Source organism: Melanostigma gelatinosum (genome assembly GCF_949748355.1).
Source record: "Melanostigma gelatinosum genome assembly, chromosome: 5".
Classification (NCBI taxonomy): domain Eukaryota; kingdom Metazoa; phylum Chordata; class Actinopteri; order Perciformes; family Zoarcidae; genus Melanostigma; species Melanostigma gelatinosum.
In genome coordinates, this window is record NC_136638.1 from 13,275,335 (window position 1) to 13,296,722 (window position 21,388).

At 44.2% G+C, this 21,388-nt stretch overlaps 1 protein-coding gene across 1 annotated transcript in view; it reads left to right on the forward strand.

Annotated features, from left to right (window-relative positions):
• flt4 (fms related receptor tyrosine kinase 4) overlaps nt 1-21,388 on the forward strand; it is a 37,497-nt gene that overhangs the window by 7,266 nt on the left and 8,843 nt on the right. The window contains exons 2-16 of the mRNA XM_079268783.1: nt 8,023-8,119; nt 9,625-9,899; nt 12,389-12,519; nt 12,625-12,790; nt 13,772-13,911; nt 13,990-14,161; nt 14,725-14,842; nt 14,968-15,152; nt 15,317-15,482; nt 17,428-17,563; nt 18,150-18,258; nt 18,598-18,960; nt 19,454-19,600; nt 20,232-20,363; nt 20,908-21,014. Of these exons, the coding sequence (XP_079124909.1) occupies nt 8,023-8,119; nt 9,625-9,899; nt 12,389-12,519; nt 12,625-12,790; nt 13,772-13,911; nt 13,990-14,161; nt 14,725-14,842; nt 14,968-15,152; nt 15,317-15,482; nt 17,428-17,563; nt 18,150-18,258; nt 18,598-18,960; nt 19,454-19,600; nt 20,232-20,363; nt 20,908-21,014 (2,444 nt within the window). The remainder of the gene's footprint in view (nt 1-8,022; nt 8,120-9,624; nt 9,900-12,388; nt 12,520-12,624; nt 12,791-13,771; nt 13,912-13,989; nt 14,162-14,724; nt 14,843-14,967; nt 15,153-15,316; nt 15,483-17,427; nt 17,564-18,149; nt 18,259-18,597; nt 18,961-19,453; nt 19,601-20,231; nt 20,364-20,907; nt 21,015-21,388) is intronic.

Sequence of the window (21,388 nt, forward strand, 5' to 3'; positions counted from 1 at the left end):
TTGCAATAATTGTTGAATATTGTGAATGCAATGAGCTGAATCACAGGGTTTATAAAGTCATTGCAGTCATTTCAAGTGCTTGAAACAGAAAATTGGCTCCAGATGAACAATTTATTGTCAGAGACAGGATTTACATATAAACGTGTGTGTTCATGTGTAATCATATGATAACAGAACGAGTGAGTCAGCTTTGGAAACATTGTGTTTTATCTTTGTAGGTTATGTTATGTTGATTTTTCTTGGTGGAAGCTAATCACCCAAAGCTGCTGCTTATCTCTGCACCACCAGCTGGAATGCATGGGAAAAGAGAGCAACCAAGCTCAAATATTTATTTGGCTGTCTGCCCCCTGTTCACATGACTAAGAGTGTTGCCAACAAGCCAATCACCATCCACTTGAGATTTCAGGCCAAGCAATTATTCTGAAAACATACATGTTGATCTGTCAGACGCTGTTAGCTGCAGGCTTTGAATAATGGGCCATACAAGCAATTTTGAGGCATACCATGCAATCGTCCATCCATCCATTCTCTCTCTGCTTACATGGGGCGGGATCGAGGGGGCAGCAGGCTCAGCATGCTGTTCTAGACGTCCCTCTCCCCGGCAATGTTTTCCAGCTCTTCCTGGGGGAACCCCGAGGCATTCCCAGGCCACACAAGATATATAATCCCTCCAGAATGTTCTGGGTCCCTGTTGGACGTGCCCAGAAAACCTCTGTGGGGAGGCGTTCAGGAGGCATCCTGATCAGATGCCCGGACCACCTCAGCTGGCCCCTTTTGACGCGAATGAGCAGCGGCTCTACTCAAAGCTCCCTTTAGATGAGCTCTGAGCTCCTCACCTTATCTCAGCTCATTTCAGACACTTGTATCCTCGAGCTCATTCTTTCGGTCACTAGCCGAAGCTCATGACTATAGGGGAGCCTCACAAAATAGATGGACTGATGAAGCCAGAGCTTTGCCTTTCGCTTGTCCATCTCACGCTTCATTTCACCTTCACTCGTGAACTAGACCCCGAGATACTTGAACTCCCTTGTTTGGGCCGGTGACTCATTCCCAACCCGGGGAGCGCAATCGACCATTTTTTTCCGCAAAGAGCCATGGCCTCAGACTGACAGACCATGCTGCTGTGTTTTCATTTTTAAAATATGTTTTTCTGACCTTCCAGGCAGCCGTTGGCTTCCATTAATGTATTTATCTGTTAAAACAAATTGATTATCAGACTCTTTAAAGCTGCCGGTGATATGTAATCCATGACAATAAACATCAACGCTGCATTTATTTTTGTCAAAGTTACACTGTCATGAGTTAGTGCAGTGCACACTTTTCAAATCATTCTTCACTTTGCAATGATAACAAAGCACTGACAAAAATGAATGCAGCCAAGACGTTAACTGTGATGGATACAAGTCAAGCAGGATTCAACAGTACGCTGATTGATTTTCATATCTCACAGAAATGAACAGAAGTCAGTGGCCTAAAGTGCACGTAAACCACAGCTGAGGAGCTAAAACCAGTCTCTTGTATAATCAATGACACTAAGTCAAGGTTTAAACTCAAGTGTAAACAGACACATGATGTCTCACTTCACCTGCACTGTTGAGTCATCTTCTCTTTGAAGCTGCAGCCTCGTGTAGAGAAGTGTAACACAGTCTCCTTTAACCAGAGTCCACAGCTGCAGCTCTGCTTTCTCACTGTCCACCTACACGTCGGTTTGTGCCGGCGCTCCTCCGGCTGAAACCGCCGTTTGGGAACCAAGCTCGTACGACACACGGAGACTCTTTTTTATTTTCACCTCACTGTTTAAAGCACATTAAGATAAATGAGCTCACTGAGTGATCACAGTCATAACAATCTGTCAAGAAACTCAGCATGAAAGGTCACAGCTGGAAAAACGTGTTTATTATCATGACGATATATGTGCTATCAGCCACGAACTCGTATGAATCGATGTGTTTGCTTTTCTTTGGCATTTGCTTCACATGGCCCTACGTCGGAGCAACAATCTTTTAATTATATTTGAAGGAGGGCAAACAATTGCTAATGGGGATGATATCTTTTCTCCTCAAATCGTTAATGCAGCTGACAGGATGACATATCTGGTGTCTCACAGTTTGGAAACACAGTGTACACATTATACTGCACATCCATATGGAAGGTATTGACATATGGCACACAACATGTGAAACATGAGGGAAAGAGCCAGCAGGTCCTGGAGCAACATGGGGGCGAGAGTCACCTACAACCATACAGAACCACCCCCTTCCTCCGATACCTCCCATCTGTCTGAAGTGTCTGAGTTGTCGGTGGCTGTTTTGGCCAGCAGCCCTCTGTAACCTATAGCATGACTTGGCAGCGTCTCCTTCGGCAGTTATGAGAGAGCCGCTGAGGATGACATGTGATATAGTATGTAAGAGATCCACAGTCTTGACAAGTAACGTGGGGCACATCAGCCTCAAACTCGCCCAGACCGCGTCGGGACTGCTGAGCTCGGAGGACACCAGCCCATTTGTCATGAATTAAATCAGCTTGAATGATCTGTGAAATGTTTGTCTCGACTTCAAAGAGCTTTTAGCTTGACTCCATGTGGGCGTAATGTCCTCTGCCCTCTGGTGTGAGACACTCTTGCTGTGCTGTGATAGACATAACAGTCCATCTTACTGTACTTGAGCATTTCAAACAGCAGGGGCTCAAATCTTCCTTCTGTCGTAGATACATCTTTTTCAGATTTTCCTCCCCGAAATACACCGGCAACATCTTGATGTCTTGTCTCTCAGGGCATGCAAGTCAGTCATGACATTTCAAAAATATCGGCATCCTGTCTGTCAGCGTGCGATCTCTCAACTGAGTGTGAGGGAAGCATCCGTCATTGAAACTCAGCTACAGTAGCGATTTATCTCAGAGCTCATTGCTCATCTCTCAGTAACATAAATCATGTCCCGACACATCCGTCTGTACACTGGATTACACCTATATGTCCCCATGTTGTGTTTATTGTGGAATATATATATACAGCTTTGTTGTCCTGTTTTATGTTCGGACGATGGGTATAATTTATTATCTTTCAAACTATTCTGATGGCGTACGTCTTTGTGGAAGGTAGAATCTGTGTGGGAAGCAGCCTGTATTGCCTCTCATCGTGTCTACACGTTGTCGATTATAGCAAGCACAAACTAACTGAACTCTCTTAGAAAATCTGATTATTTTGCAGTTCAGTTCTTAATTAAATGAGCAAAATACCTTTTATTTTTCAAGTATTTAAATAGTATACAAAACCATGTGGTTGTTTGATATGGACTCTTTATTGGATTATTTGCTACGTTGTGATGTAAATTTATCGACGTGTAGAATATTTTGGCCATTTCGCCCAGCCCCACCATATGAGTGCTTTCTGATATCTCTATTGACAAGGTGACGTAATTCCTTCTAAAAACATAACAAAAGTTACAAAAGACAGTCATATACAGTTTTTCTAATCGGCCACCTCTATGGTTGAGGTTTGAAACTGTAACTACTTAGTTAGTGTAAGGTAGCGTCTGTAGTTGTGGTTAAAAGAAACCACAATGATAGTAAACAATGGAAAAGTGTCTTTATTATTCTGAGTCATTTGAATGTCCTCCATAGCGAGAGGCAAGGCAAGGCAAGTTTATTTGTATAGCACATTTCAACAACAAGGTAATTCAAAGTGCTTCACATAAAACCATTAAAAGCATCAAAACATAAGGCAAAAGAAAAGGAGATTTAAAACCAATTAAGAACATTCATTAAAACATTAAAAAAACAGTGCAAGAAATAAAATACAGTAGTAAAATGCAGAAATGCAGGAAATTGATTAATATATGAATTGAATGTGGTTCAATTAAAGGCAGCAGCAAACAGAAAGGTCTTCAATCTTGATTTAAATGAGCTGAGGGTCTCAGCAGACCTGCAGCTTTCTGGGACTTTGTTCCAGATATGTGGAGCAGAAAAACTGAACGCTGCTTCTCCATGTTTAGTTCTGACTCTGGGAACAGAAAGTAGACCGGTCCCAGACGACCTGAGGGGTCGGGATGGTTCATAAGGTAGCAGCAGATCAGAGATGTATTTTGGTCCTAAACCATTCAGTGCTTTGTAAACCAACAGCAGGATTTTAAAGTCAATTCTTTGTTGGACAGGAAGCCAGTGCAAAGACATTAGAACTGGGGTGATGTGATCCACCCTCCTGGTCTTAGTGAGGACTCGAGCTGCAGCGTTCTGAATCAGCTGAGAGGGAAACATCCAGGTCTGCTCTCCATAGTGGTCTGAAACCTTAACAGGAAGGTGCGGAGGATCCAGAGCTCATCTCTCAGCTATGCCAAAAGATTGAAGCAAGCAGTTGTTCTCGTCTCTAAGTGAGTGTGAAAGATGTTAGCAGTCCTGACAGGGATTTCCTTTCACACTTTCCCCTTGTCTGTAGCTCTTCGGGGGGGGGGGGGGGGGGGGTTTTCTGACACGGCCTACAGCATTTCAGGTGTGAGGAAGGGTGGACTAAGCTATGTTGTGGTGCGGACGGGTGGGGTTGGGACAATATGCTGGGAAAACGTTGCCTCTCTGGGGCAGAGTTAAAGATCTCTGAAAGAGCAAGGAAGGAATACCCCGCTGGGAGCCAACCTGGGAATGATGACAGACTGCCACTACTTCCCACTTCAGCGGCGTAACATGTTTGTTTTCTGTCAGCATGGCGGTGTTAGCTGCCCTCGTTCACATTTAAAGTGCTTTTTTTTTGTGGTTTTAAATTAGCATGTCACTTTCAATATCCGAGCGTAGACAGAAACAGACGTTGCCTGGTGGTTTTGTTGAGTCAACTGTGATCCCCCAGCAGACATGAACAATGATTTGAAATGTGAATCAATATATTATTAGCATGAAAGAAAGTAAGAAGGTTAACAGCAGTCGTAGTAGAGCACACAGGAGTAGTTGCTGAGAGACTGATGAGAAGGTACATGCTACTCTCATGTCTGTATAGTAGATCGCCTAGAACTGGCTCAGAGAGAACTCCACACATTTACTGTCAGAAATCGATGCAGCAGAGCCATTTCTATCTGCACGCATTCTTCTTCCTTTTCAAAAACTGCCGCCTGCGTCACCCACAATGCAACTCGACTGCCGACAGTTTGGCCAGAGATTCGGGTCTGTTATGCAAATAGCAGCTAATGTAGCCTCGAAGCGCTATAGCCTCAAGCAGATCTGATGAGCGGATTTTATCAGACTTTACACAACTCCCTCTGGAGACACTAAAGGCTTTTATAGAACCGTTCCCCACATATGCAGAAGTTCCCCCCTAAACCTGTAAACAGACTTTGATATGAAAAATCTATGGAATTTGCCTAACAGCACCCCTAAAGCTTACTAATTAGCATGTAATTTATCTTGTTGGATTAATCCTCACACAAAAAGGAATCCCGAGTTTTGTCATCACTGTGAGATTGCCGGGCGACAGAAACCTCAGGCCAAGACAGCCTCCATGACGCACATTTATCTGGATTAAACTAACTGATTAAATATATGTATATATTAGTGCTGGGCAAGTTAACGCGTTAATTTCGCGTTAACGCATTCATTAATTAACACCGACAATTATTTTATCTTGCGTTAACGCATTTTTTTTATTTATTTTCATTTTAATTTATTTTTTAATTGAGAGACAACAGACAATACATATACATAACAACAAGAGGATGACAAGAACAGTGGGATAAAATCCAGCAAACATCCTATAGTCAGTTGTGTGTGTGTGTGTGTGTGTGTGTGTGTGTGTGTGTGTGTGTGTGTGTGTGTGTGTGTGTGTGTGTGTGTGTGTGTGTGTGTGTGTGTGTGTGTGTGTGTGTGTGTGAACGTGTGTGTGTGTGAACGTGTGTGTGTATGTCCTTGAGCCTTTTGAGATGGGAAAAAAAATAAAGAGAGAAGCTGCACCAGCTGTTGCTGTCCCTGGAGACCAGTGGACATCGCTGCGGTAAAGTCAGCAGACACTCAGATCTCCGTGGTCAACTCAGCAGACACTTACATGTTAGTGCACTGACATTCACGGTAAACGCATTTAAACGGCACAGATCAGGAGCGAGCGAAGGACTTTGAAAGTCAGCGGAAAGGTTAACGTGAGACAACATCTGGTTTCTTCAGACGAACATCCGGTTTTCAGAATAAGATGCCAACATAGTATGAATTATATTCACATTAAGTATAAAACATGCTGCCTGCATCTCGTGAACCAAATCTTATCGCCCTTTTGTTCATATAGCAGTACTTTTAAAATAAAAGTGCGCAATACACTACTTTTGAATTCATTCTTGAACTTTGCCATAACAATGCGATTAATCGCGATTAAATATTTGAATCGTTGCCCAGCACGAGTATATATATATATAGATATATCTATATATATATATGGTGATTATATGTATATATATATATATAAATATATATATACATATATCTATAGACTGTATATCAATATATATATATTTTAAAACTGTATAAATATGAGAGCACTGGCAGTTATGAAAGTGGTATTGATCTTTTTTGATCTTTTCTTATTATTCTTGATCTCGTTGCAAGAAAGCAAATATGCTTAAATGCCTAAATGTTTATTCTTTTGAAAAAACAGAATACAATTATATGACATTGACATTTTTTTGGCTAAAAGGGAAATTTAACAGTAAAAACTTCACCTGTCTGAAAGTTCCTGGCAAAATGTAATTTTATGTATTTTTTTCTTTATATTTCGTGCATACCTTTTATTCACTTTAAGGAATTATTCCTCATTCAGAGTAGAAGTTGAAAACAAAATGCAGCAGAAAAGTGGCCTTGATTATTGTCCTGCCGTCTAATTTTCCATTGAAAGCGAAGCAATCACTTTCCTCTTTTGATTTGGAGAGTGTTTAAGTAAAGTCACTCTGGGAAGCAGCAACACACAAGAAGGGACGAAGGACGATCGATAAAATGAAGTCGATGTCTTTTGACCTGTCGTGTTAATGTTTCTAACAACGTACCTTCGCTGTACTGTATTCGAGACTGACCACTCAAAGTCTGTTTGCAGGATTGGAAGGAACCCAAGCTGATCAGCCTTTACTGTAAACACGAATAGCTAAATATTTACATGAGAATGACCTTGCTCTATTGTGCTCCCTGTAAGCAGGATGTGTTGGAGGAATGAGGCTTGTCGACAAGAATCACAGCTGTCCAGAGCTCTGGGTTTTGATTGGCAGCCGGAATCGACCGACTCGTGAAATCATTCTGTTGCTGAAGTCTTTTGTCTGGCCTGGAAAAGGGAGTAATGATTCAAATATGAAAATATTCAACGTTGGCTTTCAGGTGTTTAACTTGCTGATGTGTTTGTTCTTGAATATGCTTTGTTGGCTCTGCTGGAAAAGTGCCACCATTAATACATTGAATACTGCTCACGTATCACATTGATTTTAAAAAACAAACACTGAGTCTGATGTGTAGAATGGTCATCATTTGCTTCCATGAATGCAAAGAAAGCCTCTCCACCTTCACACGCCCTGTGCTATCGCTCGGTGTGTGTTTTTATATGATATCCAGGTGGGGCACAAGTCCTGGTGGCATTTATATATATGATAGACTGGAGGTGTGGAGTCTGACTAAGCGCTAATAGCACCCCGAGGGGACTCCGGGACTGTAATGGCATTCTAGGCCGGACATATTAACCAAGCACAAGTCAGAGAAGGGAATGCGTTGGTAATGAATCAAACACAAACGGTGGCGTTGGGCTGTTTCTCAGAGGTGGAAGTGAGGCGCTCCGAGCAGCACCGCCTCACGAGCGGGCCATGATTTCTCTCTCTGGGTGTTTCTCAGCGTCAGGGACAGAGTGCCTTACAGCTTGTAAATGTAATGAACAACGTGCCGTCTGAGCCGCTGTCGTGTTGGATTTCAGATTCCTGATGTGTTCGGGAGATTTGACAGCCCACCAGCCGCTCTGTCAAAACCACTCGGCCCTGACTGAACCTGTGCAACATGAATCTAATGCAGTTGCTTTGTTCGCTCCCTCAGGCCTGGTGATTGGCTTTTCTATGACTCCGCCCATCCTCGACTGCTCCAAAGAAGACCTAGTGATTCCAGTCCACGGAACCCTCACCATTACATGCAGGTTTGTGGATGTGTGTGCTGGAGTGACTTGCTGTTTTGTTCATTCAGGCTTCTAATTTTTTCATCATAATGACCCAACGATGCCAGAAGTTTGCTATACATTGCTGTGGTGGAGAGTAATTACATTTGCTCAAGTACAAATTTTAGATACTTTACTTGACAAGTGATATCTCTTGTCACGAAGAAGAATTATGATTAAAACTTCCATTTAGTCACTGTCCCCACTAATGATAGCGAAGAATATTGGTACCATTTTCCCCCAAAATACTCTTTGATTTTGAAATTGTTTTCCAGTCCAGCAAAGCATAAGTGATCATCAATCATTGATGATTTACAACGCTGTAATTGGGCTCTAAATATTTTTGGAAACCGTTTATCTTTGGGCCCTCTGCAGTCCACTCAGATGTTAGCTTGAATAGGTTTGCACTGTGATTTGTCAGTGCATAGTATTTTCAGCTGATGTTTCCCTGATCCATTTCCAACAGTGCTGACCTCTAACCTGCACGTTTGTGCACTTGACAACGAAACAGGAACCTCTTCCTATTAAAGTCTGCTCACATTTGGATGCTACGCCTCCAGTTTTATTCACCAACCTTTGATTTCTTCTATTCTTTTCGTCTGTTCTTATTCAACTGTTGCTCAGAGGTATTTCAGTCTCTTCCTGCCCTTTCGGTTGTCATTCTGCCTGAACCATCGTACAGTCTTCTGTCATTTTGCCAACCCCCTCAAACAAAATAACGTCGATTTGAAAAGTGAACTTTGCACAACCTGATAGGGTCATTCGAAAATATAGACTAGTACTCTCCAACTGTACCCAATCATGCGTTTGAGGCATAAATGTCAAATGTGAGAATTTGTTTCTTTTTTTTGTGTCTTGAACTACAGTATGAAACCAAACAGCGACGTACGACACACCAAACATTTTAATCGAGAAAATAATCAGCAGTTGAATCCTTAGTTGCAGCCCGAAAATAAATAGTTTAAAATGGTACTGTCTGCAAATGGAGGCATTTTCAGTTGGTGGAGGCAGGTGGTGAAAGCAGAGCTGATATCAGTTTTCAGGCATCCATTATGATTCCACGCAATCTCGCTCATAAAGCCTCCGGGTTAACATAAACCAACCATAACTGAATTTATGTGACAAAGCACAAAGCGAACAGGGATGTGTGGACGCACTGAGAATTTTACAGCATTACACACACACACACACACACACACACACACACACACACACACACACACAAACATGCACACACTGGTGTCCGCTCACATGCACACAAACACTTCTCATCTTTTACAATTATTCTGTGACTGGAAGAATGACAATAATACAGACACCAAAATAGTGTTATTTCAAGTCGGCCTTAAAACAATAATCAGGTATCCATACGTACATTGAAATTTTTTTTTTAAACCTTATCCCTTTCTTTCAAATCTTGCTTATGGATGATGTTTTATCACCCTGAAGCTAAATTTGTTCCATGTCCTGGCCTAATGTCTCCTCAGGGGACAGCACACTCTGGCCTGGGCCTGGCCTGATCACACTCTGGTGGGACAGGAGCTAACCGACCGCCAGGCCCAGCTGTCGACCACCAGGGCCCCCGGTCAGAGGGTCGCCTTGCTCAGCGAGTGTCCGGGGCAGCCTGGGAGGCCGTACTGCAAGAGGCTGGACCTGACCGGGGCGCGGGCCAAAGACACGGGCTACTATCGCTGCTATTACAAGGATGTCAAGGCCATCATTGTCGGCACCACTGCCGTCAGCGTTTATGTCTTCATCAGGGGTGAGTCACACTCCCACAAACCTACACATACACTATGCTGATGCAAGAAACTGAAAAGTCCTTGGCAGTTTTTTTGACCAAACTCCTTATTTCCAACCATGAGTTCGATTTTTCTGTACAGAAATCCATTTCACATAGTAGTGAGTTTGTGGGTCATTTTGCTGCCTATTTTAAAACATTTTTATTTATTGGTTTATTTGAACGGGACAGTGCACATTAATAAAAACATTTCTGCAAATGTGCCAGAGTTAGCCAAAAGGCTATTTTTCATCTGTAGTCCCAAGAGGCCGATTTTACACAATAAACCTAAAAACAATGTAAGATTAAAGTTAAAAGGTTAAACAATATTGACACTTAACAATGCGTGGACAAACAATGAAAAAAAGTGAGAATAACTATGTTAAAACATGGACTAAAAACAGTATTATGCTGTAGTTGTTTAGACGCTAAAAAACATCCACGTCAGAGGCACAAAACATAAAAGCATACAGAGTATGTGAAACACATGAATCACTCAGACACAGCTAGACAACAATAAAAGACATGCATGCAGGTAGAGGTTTCTTGTTTACATTTTGGGTAATCTTTCCAATTACACGTGGACTACCTGAAGAGATGCCATCAATGGTCGGAACACTCTGAACTTGTTCTGTGTTTAAAGAGAGCATGATTCATCTCTCCCTGACCAGGTCTGCAGCGCTTTGGCTTGGCTGTGTGGACCCTTTCGTCTTCAGTTTCTCTTTTCCTTGGGAGGTTCACAAGTAAAACAAAACTGCATAGACGTCCCACTGAAACAGATCTGTTTTTTGACCGTGACTTCAACATCAAAACAGTATAAAGACATTATATAGAAATAGAAGTTGTTGCCTCAGTAACAAGCAGGAAGCTGGGGCGATTTATGTTTTCGGAAATTAGAGATGCAAAGTGTTTGATAGAGATAGGAATTAGCAGCTTAGTGCCTTTTCCGATTAGACAAAGAACATGTTATTCATTTGTTCATATTGAAATATAGCAGCAGCTCACCTTTTATTCACCTTCACGTGAGACTTTTCATGCATCAAACCTGATAGGACCTGCACAATAAAATTGGTTTTGCTACCAATGTTTTCTCTCTTAGTATTCAGAGCCATCACTCCTACTTTCTTTATTTTGAGACCAACTTCAGCACTTGTCAGTGAGGGGTTGCATTTTTTACTTTTGCTCACCTCGCTCAAAAAGAAAAGTGTAGGAGGAGTGGAGAGGGAGAGTGGGAGAGACACATGATTGTCATGTAAGGGAATCCTGCTGACCAGTCCACTCCTGTGAAATGCCTGTTTATCCCCTCTGACAAGGTGCCAAAACAATTTCCACAGATCTAACCAGGGGGCTGATCAGGAGCAGATGAGATCGCAGCCATAAATTAGCCCCAGCATGTGGCGGAATGAAAAGCGACGCATGTGGATTGAGTTAGACAGGCAGACGTCGCCCCTTTACCCCATCTCTACTGCACACGATCACGTAAACACCAGGACACGCGTAACTATAGCGTTCATGGTTGTACTGTATGTGCATGGACTTGCACTCACACATGCACACACATGCAGTGCAGGCTCATGTAAAATACACAATCACTTCCTCTGAGACGCACCTTTTCACACTCATACCCAGGCTCATGATGGTTTTGCAAACTCTTCTTGCCCCGGGCGCAACAGCTTCTCTTAGGAAACCGATTGCACTCTAATACTTGCAGTGATTTATTGTGAAGAACTCAAGCTGCGAGGAGTTGTGTATTATTGCTGTTGCCTGTGTGTATTTAGAACACCGCGGGGCAGAAATATAAACGATGGGAACTATGGTTTGGCCTTGCAGATGATTGAAGTCATAGCTTTGAGTGCCGCAGAACAAAAAAAGTAGGCTTATCGTGAGAAAAAAGAAATGAGAACAAAAGCAGGCAGCAGTCACACAACATCTTTGGCTGCTGTTCAGAAAGTCGTTGGTATTGTCTGAGAGATAAGCATTTTTATAATAGTGTGCTCATGCTGTGGGAATATGAGGTTTTGTAAAGATAACAGCTGCAATGTAAACTGGTGACACAATTGCTTTGCCGTCTCCCAGAGTCCCCTAGCAACAGTATCTTTGAGTCATAGACAATCAAAAGGGGAACGCCAAGGTTTAAAGAAACACAAAAGAGATTTCTTCCACTAACGGACAGCCTAGGGGGGTTGTAACACTGTTTATAGGAGGAATAAACCCCTCGGCTATCTGTCTCTCTCTCCGACGTATAATTGCAGTTCTTAATGCTATTTACTGTGTGAGGACAGACTGAGCTGTTGCATTACATGGTAATCATGATGAACTCCACAAACAATGAGTGTCTTTGGGGGTCATTATCAGGCTTTGCGATATGTGGCTGTCCGCTCCTGAAGTTACCTCTGTAATAGGTAACTATTATCGTGGCTGGAATCAGGCTTACCCTTTATTAACAGCTCCCTGTTTCTATCTGCACCCAGACCCCGAACATCCCTTCCTCAGTTACAGCCCCGAGAATGACTTCGGAACTATTTTAATTACCCGCTCCTCCACCCACGTCGTAGTGCCATGCCTGGTCACAGTGCCGGATCTGAACGTCACTCTCCACGCGGTTTGTACTCATCACAGACTTCACTCACACTCTATTCCTCCAACAGAACCTGTCAATGCTTTCATTTACGATTTGACCCGGAGCAATTCATGTGTGTCATCTCAGTATCCCACGCCTCTGGAGAAGAGCGGGATGACATGGGACAACAAGCGAGGCTGGTCCATTCCCAGACAGGTTGTGGACAGTATGCCGATGATCATTGGATTGTCGTGTGCCGCCACGCTGGGAGGCAAAGAGTATCAATCTACCAGCTACCTGATCCACATGACAGGTAAACGCACACTTTATAGGTTTAAAGGGTTCGGTCTCCTCTTGTGTTCCAGCAAAAACATTGAGGATCATACAGGCCTTAACTACAGCAGCTACAAAAACATGACTTACCCAGTGCAAATATTTAAATTAGATTTGAAGCTCTACTCTTGTTGAAAGGGAAATTAACAAGGACATTCTGCATGGCAGCAAGTGTGCCAATTACGCATTAATGCTAACAACTTGAAGGATTTTCTTTCATTATGTCTTTTCTTCGAAAGAACACAACTCCCTTTTTTAATGCGGGGACGTGTGCCATTATGCCAGCAGAATTAAAAGAAAAGAAAAGAGAGAGGGAAGGCATAATTCAATTGCAGGAAACTAAGATGAAGAGACAGCACGTTGAGGTTCCCACTCGTTGCAACTGAACACTGAGCGACCCAGAGGCTCTTTGCTATATTGTGTGAGATCATTCACCTCTCACATTAGAGGGCGAAAGGAAACCCATACCCACCGCTGCCGGGCCAAAAGTAACAGCCAGCATCAGTTGGAAGAGAAACCCAGAGCGAGTCTTCACTCCGAGCGCTAATGGAGCGTTTAAACAATCAGCCGATGACAGTCTGCTGCACAGACATCACCAGCGTATGTTTTATTTTGTAAACCCCATGTTGTTTCCAGAGACCGCAGAGAGAGGATGTCAGAGACACTGGGCCAGTGTCCAAAGCTTTCTTGCTTTTCCTGTCTTATCTTGAATTGAGGCTTCTCTGTATTCCACTTTAATTTCCTTCACTGATGTATGGCTTGACACATGCACGAAAATAGTGCGAGCTTGTGACAACCGTCTTAATAGTAGGATGGCTCCTCTGGTCCAAAGGAATGTCATTTCCTCTGGTCCTGCGAGGAAGGGAAAACTGCTGACGGTGTCACCATGACCTCTCTCACTGTCTCCCCTCCCTCTGTCCCTCTGTCCCTACCTCCCACCTTTTTCTCTCTTCCCGTACAGGAAGTCAGATTTACGATTTCAAGCTGTTTCCTGAGGACCCAGTCGAGCTGATAGTGGGGGAGGCCCTCATCCTGAACTGCACAGCGTTGGTGGAGTTTGACACTGGAGTGGACATTCAGTGGTCTTACCCTCGCAAACAGGTAACGTATCAGCATCGGTTGGTCGCACGATGAAAGGCACCACTCAATGAAAACCTGAGTTTCATTTCTCCTCACTAGCCCAACAGTTGGGAGGACACTCAGCCCCATCGTGAATCTCTGTCTCACGCCACAGAGGCTGTTAGCGTCCTGACCATCCGCAGTGTCAACGTCACAGACACTGGCCCATACAGCTGCAACCTCACCACCACGGACACAACACAGACCCAACAAACTCAGGTCATAGTTTATGGTAAGCAGAGCACTGGCTCAGAACAGTGCCGTTTACTGCGTGGCCTTCCTGTTGTTCACAAAAATCTGTCTGTTAGCCTGAATATCACATTAATTGTGAGTATCTGTACATAATACCAAGACTAAATCTATGTTGACGAGATGCTAACGTAATGATTTTAAGCAGGTGAAATGTTTACCATGTTCACCATCTTAGTTAAGCGTATTAGCATGGTGCTGAACTGAGCAGGGGTGTTTTATTACTTATAAGGATTAACAATTTATATCCTCAAAAAATGATATAGTCTTGCTTTAAAATGAATACTCTATCAAATATTTAGTGGCTCTGATTCCAATGGTGACCCAGAGTCACAGCAAGAAAATGTGTTGAAATATCCACTCCTTTTAATCCAATTAATTGGCAAAGCAATAAAGTGACGATGCGGAGGAGTGATTTGAGAAGTTTCTTTGGACATTTCAAGTCTTAAGCCTACAGGGGGCGAGTCTTTGATGCTCAGAAGATTTTTGGTGGATCGTTTTGGTTTTGAGACTCAGACTGTAAATATGTGAATTTCTCTTTTACAGAAAAGCCATTTATTAGCCTCAACTACAGAAACGGACAAGTGGTGGAGGTAACTGCCGGCCAGAAGTCGTTCAAATTACAAGTGAACGTGTCTGCCTTCCCCACACCCGAAACACAATGGTGAGATGAGACTCTGGTGTATTAAGTTTGATGGGTAATTTCCAAATGCATAGCTAGGCCTTAGGTTTACAGATTCGTTCAGCTGGAGCGTATCCTGTAATGTAGCAGCTGTGCTTTGTGCCCAGGTATAAAGATGGAAAGCAGATAAACCAGCGCCCAGAGTTCAGGATGAAAAGGATGAGGATGCACCTTAACCATGCTTTGGAGATTAAGGATGTCTGTCAGGAGGATTCTGGGCTGTACGCGGTGGTGCTGAGGAACAGTGCCGCCGCGCTGGAGAGGAGGCTCAACATTACACTTGTGGTCAACGGTAACTATAGTCTGTCAGTCTGTGTAGCCCTCAGTGGAGATCACGCCAGATGTTTGGTGTAAAAAACAGTGGATGTGCAACAGTTAAATGCCACAAAACACGAGAGGTCCCTAGATATTATGTCTGACTGAAGGGAGTGATTGATTGGCTCTCCTCTGACCCAGTTGCCCCACAGATCCATGAGAAAGAAGTGGCAGATCCGTCCAGTCCTTACCCCAGTGACAGCAGCCAGACGCTGACGTGCACCGCCTATGGTTTGCCCGCCCCCAGCATCAGCTGGCAGTGGAGGCCCTGGGGCCCGTGTGTCCTCAGAAGCACCCGGAGCAGACTGTAAGAGACACCACACAAACTCACACACGGGACTGACTCGGTGTAACCAGTGTGGGAGCAGATAGAGTTTGATTGAACGGGATTGAAAAGAAGGGAGGAGTGGGATGCAGTGCATGAAACGTTATGAGACGACCAAATAAGAGGAAGAGGTCAGTGGGAAATGATCCACTGGCTCTGATTGAAGAAGAGAGGGAGGAGATGATGAAGATAGAGGCGACGGGGAAAGAAATGCGGAGGTGGATGAGAGGAGCAGAGATGAAGAGGAAGGTGGAGTAGAAGTAAACAGAGGAAAGAGAGGACGAAAAGAAAGTGTTCAATATCCAACCTGCTTCTTCCCCCACGTGGAGCCGCCATGGTTCAGCTCTCACATTGCACTCACTGTCTGACATACATCGGAAAACTCAAACCCAAATGCACATGTAACAGTGACACACACACCTACACACTTATTATCAGGCATCGCCTGGCCGCTACTGCATAATATCCCTTTAATATTCACTTGCCTCCATCTCCGTCCAAGGCTTAACATTTGAAGTTATTGCTGTTCTCTTGACCTTTCCATGGGAGCGTGCAACAGAGTGGACAATCAGAAACACACAGCAGTGGCAGGTTGAGCTCAACTTTGGCTCCAGATGTCCAGTTCATTTTCTGTCTCATGTACGTACATCTCATGTCACATTTCATGGGCGCCGACTGAGGCGTGGCTATGTTGACCTTTTCTGGTGCATGCAGAAATAATTGAATTTCCTTTTCTGTATTTGGTATCCAATTTAAGAGAAGAGTCAATTTGATTCACATGTGGTGAAGTCCACCTGCATGCTGAAGTGTCCCATACTGAATTCACCTTAGTTGTTTTGAGTGACATTCTCTGCAAAACTTGAGAAATGACGGGTCCATACGGGTGGACAGGGGCGCCATGTTGGTATTTGATTCCACGACTAGACAGGCCTCCTGTGTGGTTTGCATGTTCATCCCGTGTCAGCGTGGGTTCTCTCCGGCTTCCCTTCACAGTCCAAAGACATGCCGTAAATGGTTGTCTGTCTATATATGTCTGCCCTGAACAGGATAAGTGTTGAAAAGAAAAAAAAGATAATGATAATGGATGAGTTAAGAGTCTCATGATGAGCACTTTGTCTGTGTTAGGAACATTACAGAGACTGATGTTTAGATGAAGGAATGGTTTGATATTTTGGGAAATACACGTATACACTCATTCATGTTCTTGAAGAGAGTAGAACAATATCACTCTCATGTCTGTACACTAAATATGAAGCTACTGCCAGGACACGGTAGCTGAGCTCATCGTAACGACTGGAAACAGGGAAGCAGCTAGCCTGGCCTTCCAGCACCTCTGAAGCTCACCAATGAACACAATGTGGTTATGTGCTGGACTATTTCTTAGCAAGGAGCGGCACATACTTCTGATCCCCATTGCCATTCCTACAGCCACACACATGGCTAAAAGATATCAGTCGCTATATAAAATAAAAAAAATGTGTTCAATATGTGTGCAGTTGAAGAATTGAACTCATTTTTGTGTCACCAAACCCTCAAATTTCCCCCAAACAGAAGACTAGTTCGTGGTTATGGTTAAGGTTTGGGAAAGTCTCCAACAAATGAATTGACCCTGATTATATATCTGCTAATATTTGAGTGTTGCCTTTAGAAGAAAATGCAAAACAAAAATCCATGGTTCATTAGTTCTGCTATGATGTTCACACTATGGATTTTCATAAGAGAAATTGATGCCATAGTTTTTCCATTCGGACACAGCATTATTACCTTGGCTTTGAGATGCAAGCTCATGTATGGATCTAAAATGCAACCCAGTGCGTGAAAAACAACAGAAAAACTGATAACATCTCATAAAACCTCAGGTTGCCCACTCTCTGCTTCGCATGTCAATGAGGGGAGACGTCATGAATGCGTCTGTGTTTCTATACAGGGTCCGGCGAGACAGGAGGGGCCGGAGTGACGGGATCGCAGACTGTCAGAACTGGCAGGACATTCATTTGGAAAACGCCATGAATAAAATCGAGTCCATCGGCACGGCGGTGGAAGTGGTGGATGGCCAACAAAAGGTTCATCACAGCTTTTTGATTACGACTGCCGAAGCCCACCTGTTCATGAATCTTCAAAACAAATCCCAACATTACAATACGATGACATGATTGTTGATATGAATGAAATTTCCGTAAAAGAATGACGACGATTAGGACATAGCCCAGAAAAGAAGACATTGATAGAAGTGGACCGTGATGTTTTCATGTAAGCGTCCCATATTCTGAATTCCATCACAAGGTTTGTCAATTACAAACCATTTCCACAGTAGAAATATTTAGAACAGTCTTCCTCTGCAGACTTCCTGTAAGGACTGGTCATAAGCAAAACCCAGACACGCATGCAAGGGGCGCTTGTGCACATACACATGCCAGTACATTTGTAAACCACACCCATAACAGGACAACAGAAAACACACCCCTGCAAACTCCTGGGATTTTACAGTCACACCTGAGTGGGTTTGCTTCTTGTTGACCTGTCAGCAACAACATTTCGCTTGTGTTGTGGTCACAGCGAATTACGTGACAGCAGATTGCACTTGCTTTTCGAGTATGCGCGTTTCTTCCGGATGAATTAAAGTCTCGTGCACCTTCTCTTACCCCACAGATAGTGAGCAGGCTTCAGATTGGCAACGCCAGTGTTTCTGTCATGTACAAGTGTACTGCTGAAAACAAAGTCGGCAAAGACGAGCGGCTGATCTACTTCTATGTAACCAGTAAGTATGTCGGGTCACATTTCACCCTGCATTTGCCAACAAAAGAACACAGGACGATGACTCTCGTGTTCTGTAGCCGTGCAGATAATTGTGGGTCGAGGTGTTGAGATATCTGAGGTTGGAAAATTACATTGAACAATTCAGCATTTCTGTCTACATGGATGGATTATTGAATGTGTCCCCCTGACAAAAGCCCAAGGGGAGCAACAGGATTTAAATAAGAAAATGTTGTAATTTTGATAAACCAACCAATAAGAAATAGGTTTCATTCATGCCCAGTGCATTAGCTCTGTCTTGTTAGGTTACCTAACCACTCTGCCCTTCTCTTTATCTTTAAAGCCATCCCTGAGGGCTTCAGTGTGGACGTGCAGCCCCTGGATAATCCCCTGGAGCAGGAGAAAGTCTCCTTGTCCTGCAGCGCTGACAATTACACCTACGAGCAGCTGCAGTGGTACCGCATTGACCCCAAGGCCTTGCAGGATGAGCAGGGCAAGCACCAGGAGCTTGACTGCAGGAGCGTGCACCTCTACGCATACACCCTTGACGGCCAGCTCTCCTTCCAGGAAGCCTCCAACAGCTGGGTCCTGGACTTCACCATCCCCTCCGTGCAGCTGATGAGGGATGAGGGTCATTATGTGTGTGAGGCTCAGAGCAGGCGCAGCGGGGAGAAACAGTGCCTGTTCAGATACATCTCTGTGAAAGGTGAGAGATAAGAGAGATGAATAGTCCAGACACACACATGCACACATCGCCCCGCGTAGAGAGTAGTCTCTCTCAACCACAGCTAATTATAGAGAAAAGCTCAAACACACACACAGTGAAGCTGAGATGCTGAAGGGCTTCAAAATACGCACACTCACAAAACCCACGCAGCCTGAGACCAACATCCAACGTAATGGAGAGAGTACCCGGTGTTTGCACTGCATCGACAGAAAACAGAGCTGAGACGCTGCAGGGCTGAAATGCAGAAACAAATTCCTGCGTAATTGTGTGCTGTAAATTCAGCGCCCCGGAGGATAGATGTACATTGTAATGGGGTTTTTTGACATTTGCCCTTTTTACAATGCTACAAGACGCGTTGTACATTGGCACTCCTTGGTTTGCACTGTTCACATGGGTGCAGGATGTTAATTTCCCTTTTCCCTGTCCTCTCTCTCTCTCTCTCTCTCTCTCTCTCTCTCTCTCTCTTCCAAAGCCCCAGAGGCACCTCGGTACAAGCTCAGCCTCACCAACCAGACGGTGAATGTGACCGAGTCTCTGCGGATGGAGTGCGACGCAGAGGGCCGACCTCTACCCCGCCTCTCCTGGTTCAAAGACAACCAGCCTCTCCACCAAATGTCAGGTGCCTGAACACACCTCCTCGAGTGACGCACGCATTTACACAGTGTTACACATAAGGTCTGCGCCTCTAGAGCTTAATTTAGCAGGACTCGTATGACAGTCTATGCTCTGTTCAGGGGAATCACGTTCCGCCTTCACATTAGCTAAAAGAGCAGAAACAATACGGTTTGTTAATATTTACTCACAGATACACAACCGCCCACCAGCCCACCCACACGCCCACTGGCACTGTAGAACACACTTGTCAAACAGAGCCAGTGACAAGAATACAGATGTGTTCACTGCACATATACACACCCACACACAGGCGTAAAACCCTGCAGGCCGATGGGCATGGCTCATTAGCTTTCGCAGCGTGCATTTCTTCTTAACATCTGAGGGAGATGGGGAAGGGGGGGGGGGGTCAATATGGTGTCTGAGTGACAGCCGATGCTCTGGGTTCACTCAAAGAAGCTGCTGGGACATGTGGCTCGCCTCACAGGGCGATGTCATTATAAATGAACACTACAGATCGAAGTGCAGACGTGTGACAGGAATTCAAGAAATGTTGTTGAAAAAGTTGCTGGGTTTATGATGTGAGAGGAGAAGTGGAGCGATGAAGTGAGCCGATGTGTGTGTGTGTCGCTGTTCAGGGATCCAGCTGGAGGACTCAAACCGCACGCTGAGTATCCAGCGGGTTACAGAGGAGGATGCCGGTCTTTACACCTGCACCGCCTGCAACCAGGGCGGTTGTGTCCACTCCTCAGCCGCCGTCCAGGTCATCGGTGAGTCAGCCACACACACACACATACCCACACACACACACATGCAGAAAAAAGGCTGCTTCATGCGATCCCAAAGACACCTGAATCCACTCACACACACTCACATGCCTTCTTCTCGAGAGCACTCGGGCCTGAAATCACAGTTGCCCTTGAGTTCACATCTTCACACACAAAATGTACATGTCAGGATTTTAGTCATTCACCGCTCACACTTTTCTCTGCAGCTGTAGTTTCTGTGCTTTTGTTGTGTATGGCTTTCCACAGTCAAAATCAAAGGCGTTGACTGCTGGGACATTTCATACTATAAATAATTGAATGGCTTTGCTGGAAGTGGTCTCTTGATGAAATGAAATGACTGTTTAACACATTGCTGTCACCTAAATATTTCAAAGTAAGGCGCTTGCAAGAAGGATGAGTAGTTTGTGATATAGCACCCCCTGCAGTTGGTAAGGAGTGACTAAATAAAGACCTGTGAGTTGATAAAGTGGTTTCAGATAAAACATTTTGCACCCACGCGTGACTTTATTTCTTTCTTTCTACCAAGGTTCAAGCGACAAGGCCAATGTGGAGATCGTAATCCTCATCGGGACGGGAGTCATTGCTGTTTTCTTCTGGGCATTGCTCATCCTAATCTTCTGCAACGCAAAGCGGGTCAGAGGGCGCCACTTCTCACCGTGTGTCTGTGTTTGTGTCCCTGGGGTTTGTTGGAAAGACTGACAGGCCGTAACTCAACCTCTGACCCCACAACATGTCTGTCGGCGTTTGAGCGCAACCTGTTTGATCTTCAAGAGAGTCGAGCAGTTCACCCGCACAGTGTGGTGCTGTCATGAACAAGTAATTAAGAGAAGGCTTGTTGTGCAGAGATGACTCGTTTCCTCCCCTCTTTCTTACAGCAGCTCTGTCTTTGTGTCTCTTCCCCCTTGTTCACTTGTGCCAGTTAACTCATTTACTCAGGCACTACTTTCGTCATCATTCTGTGAGCAACTGTGATCTGATGTCATGCTGCACAGACAGCATGAGTGTGT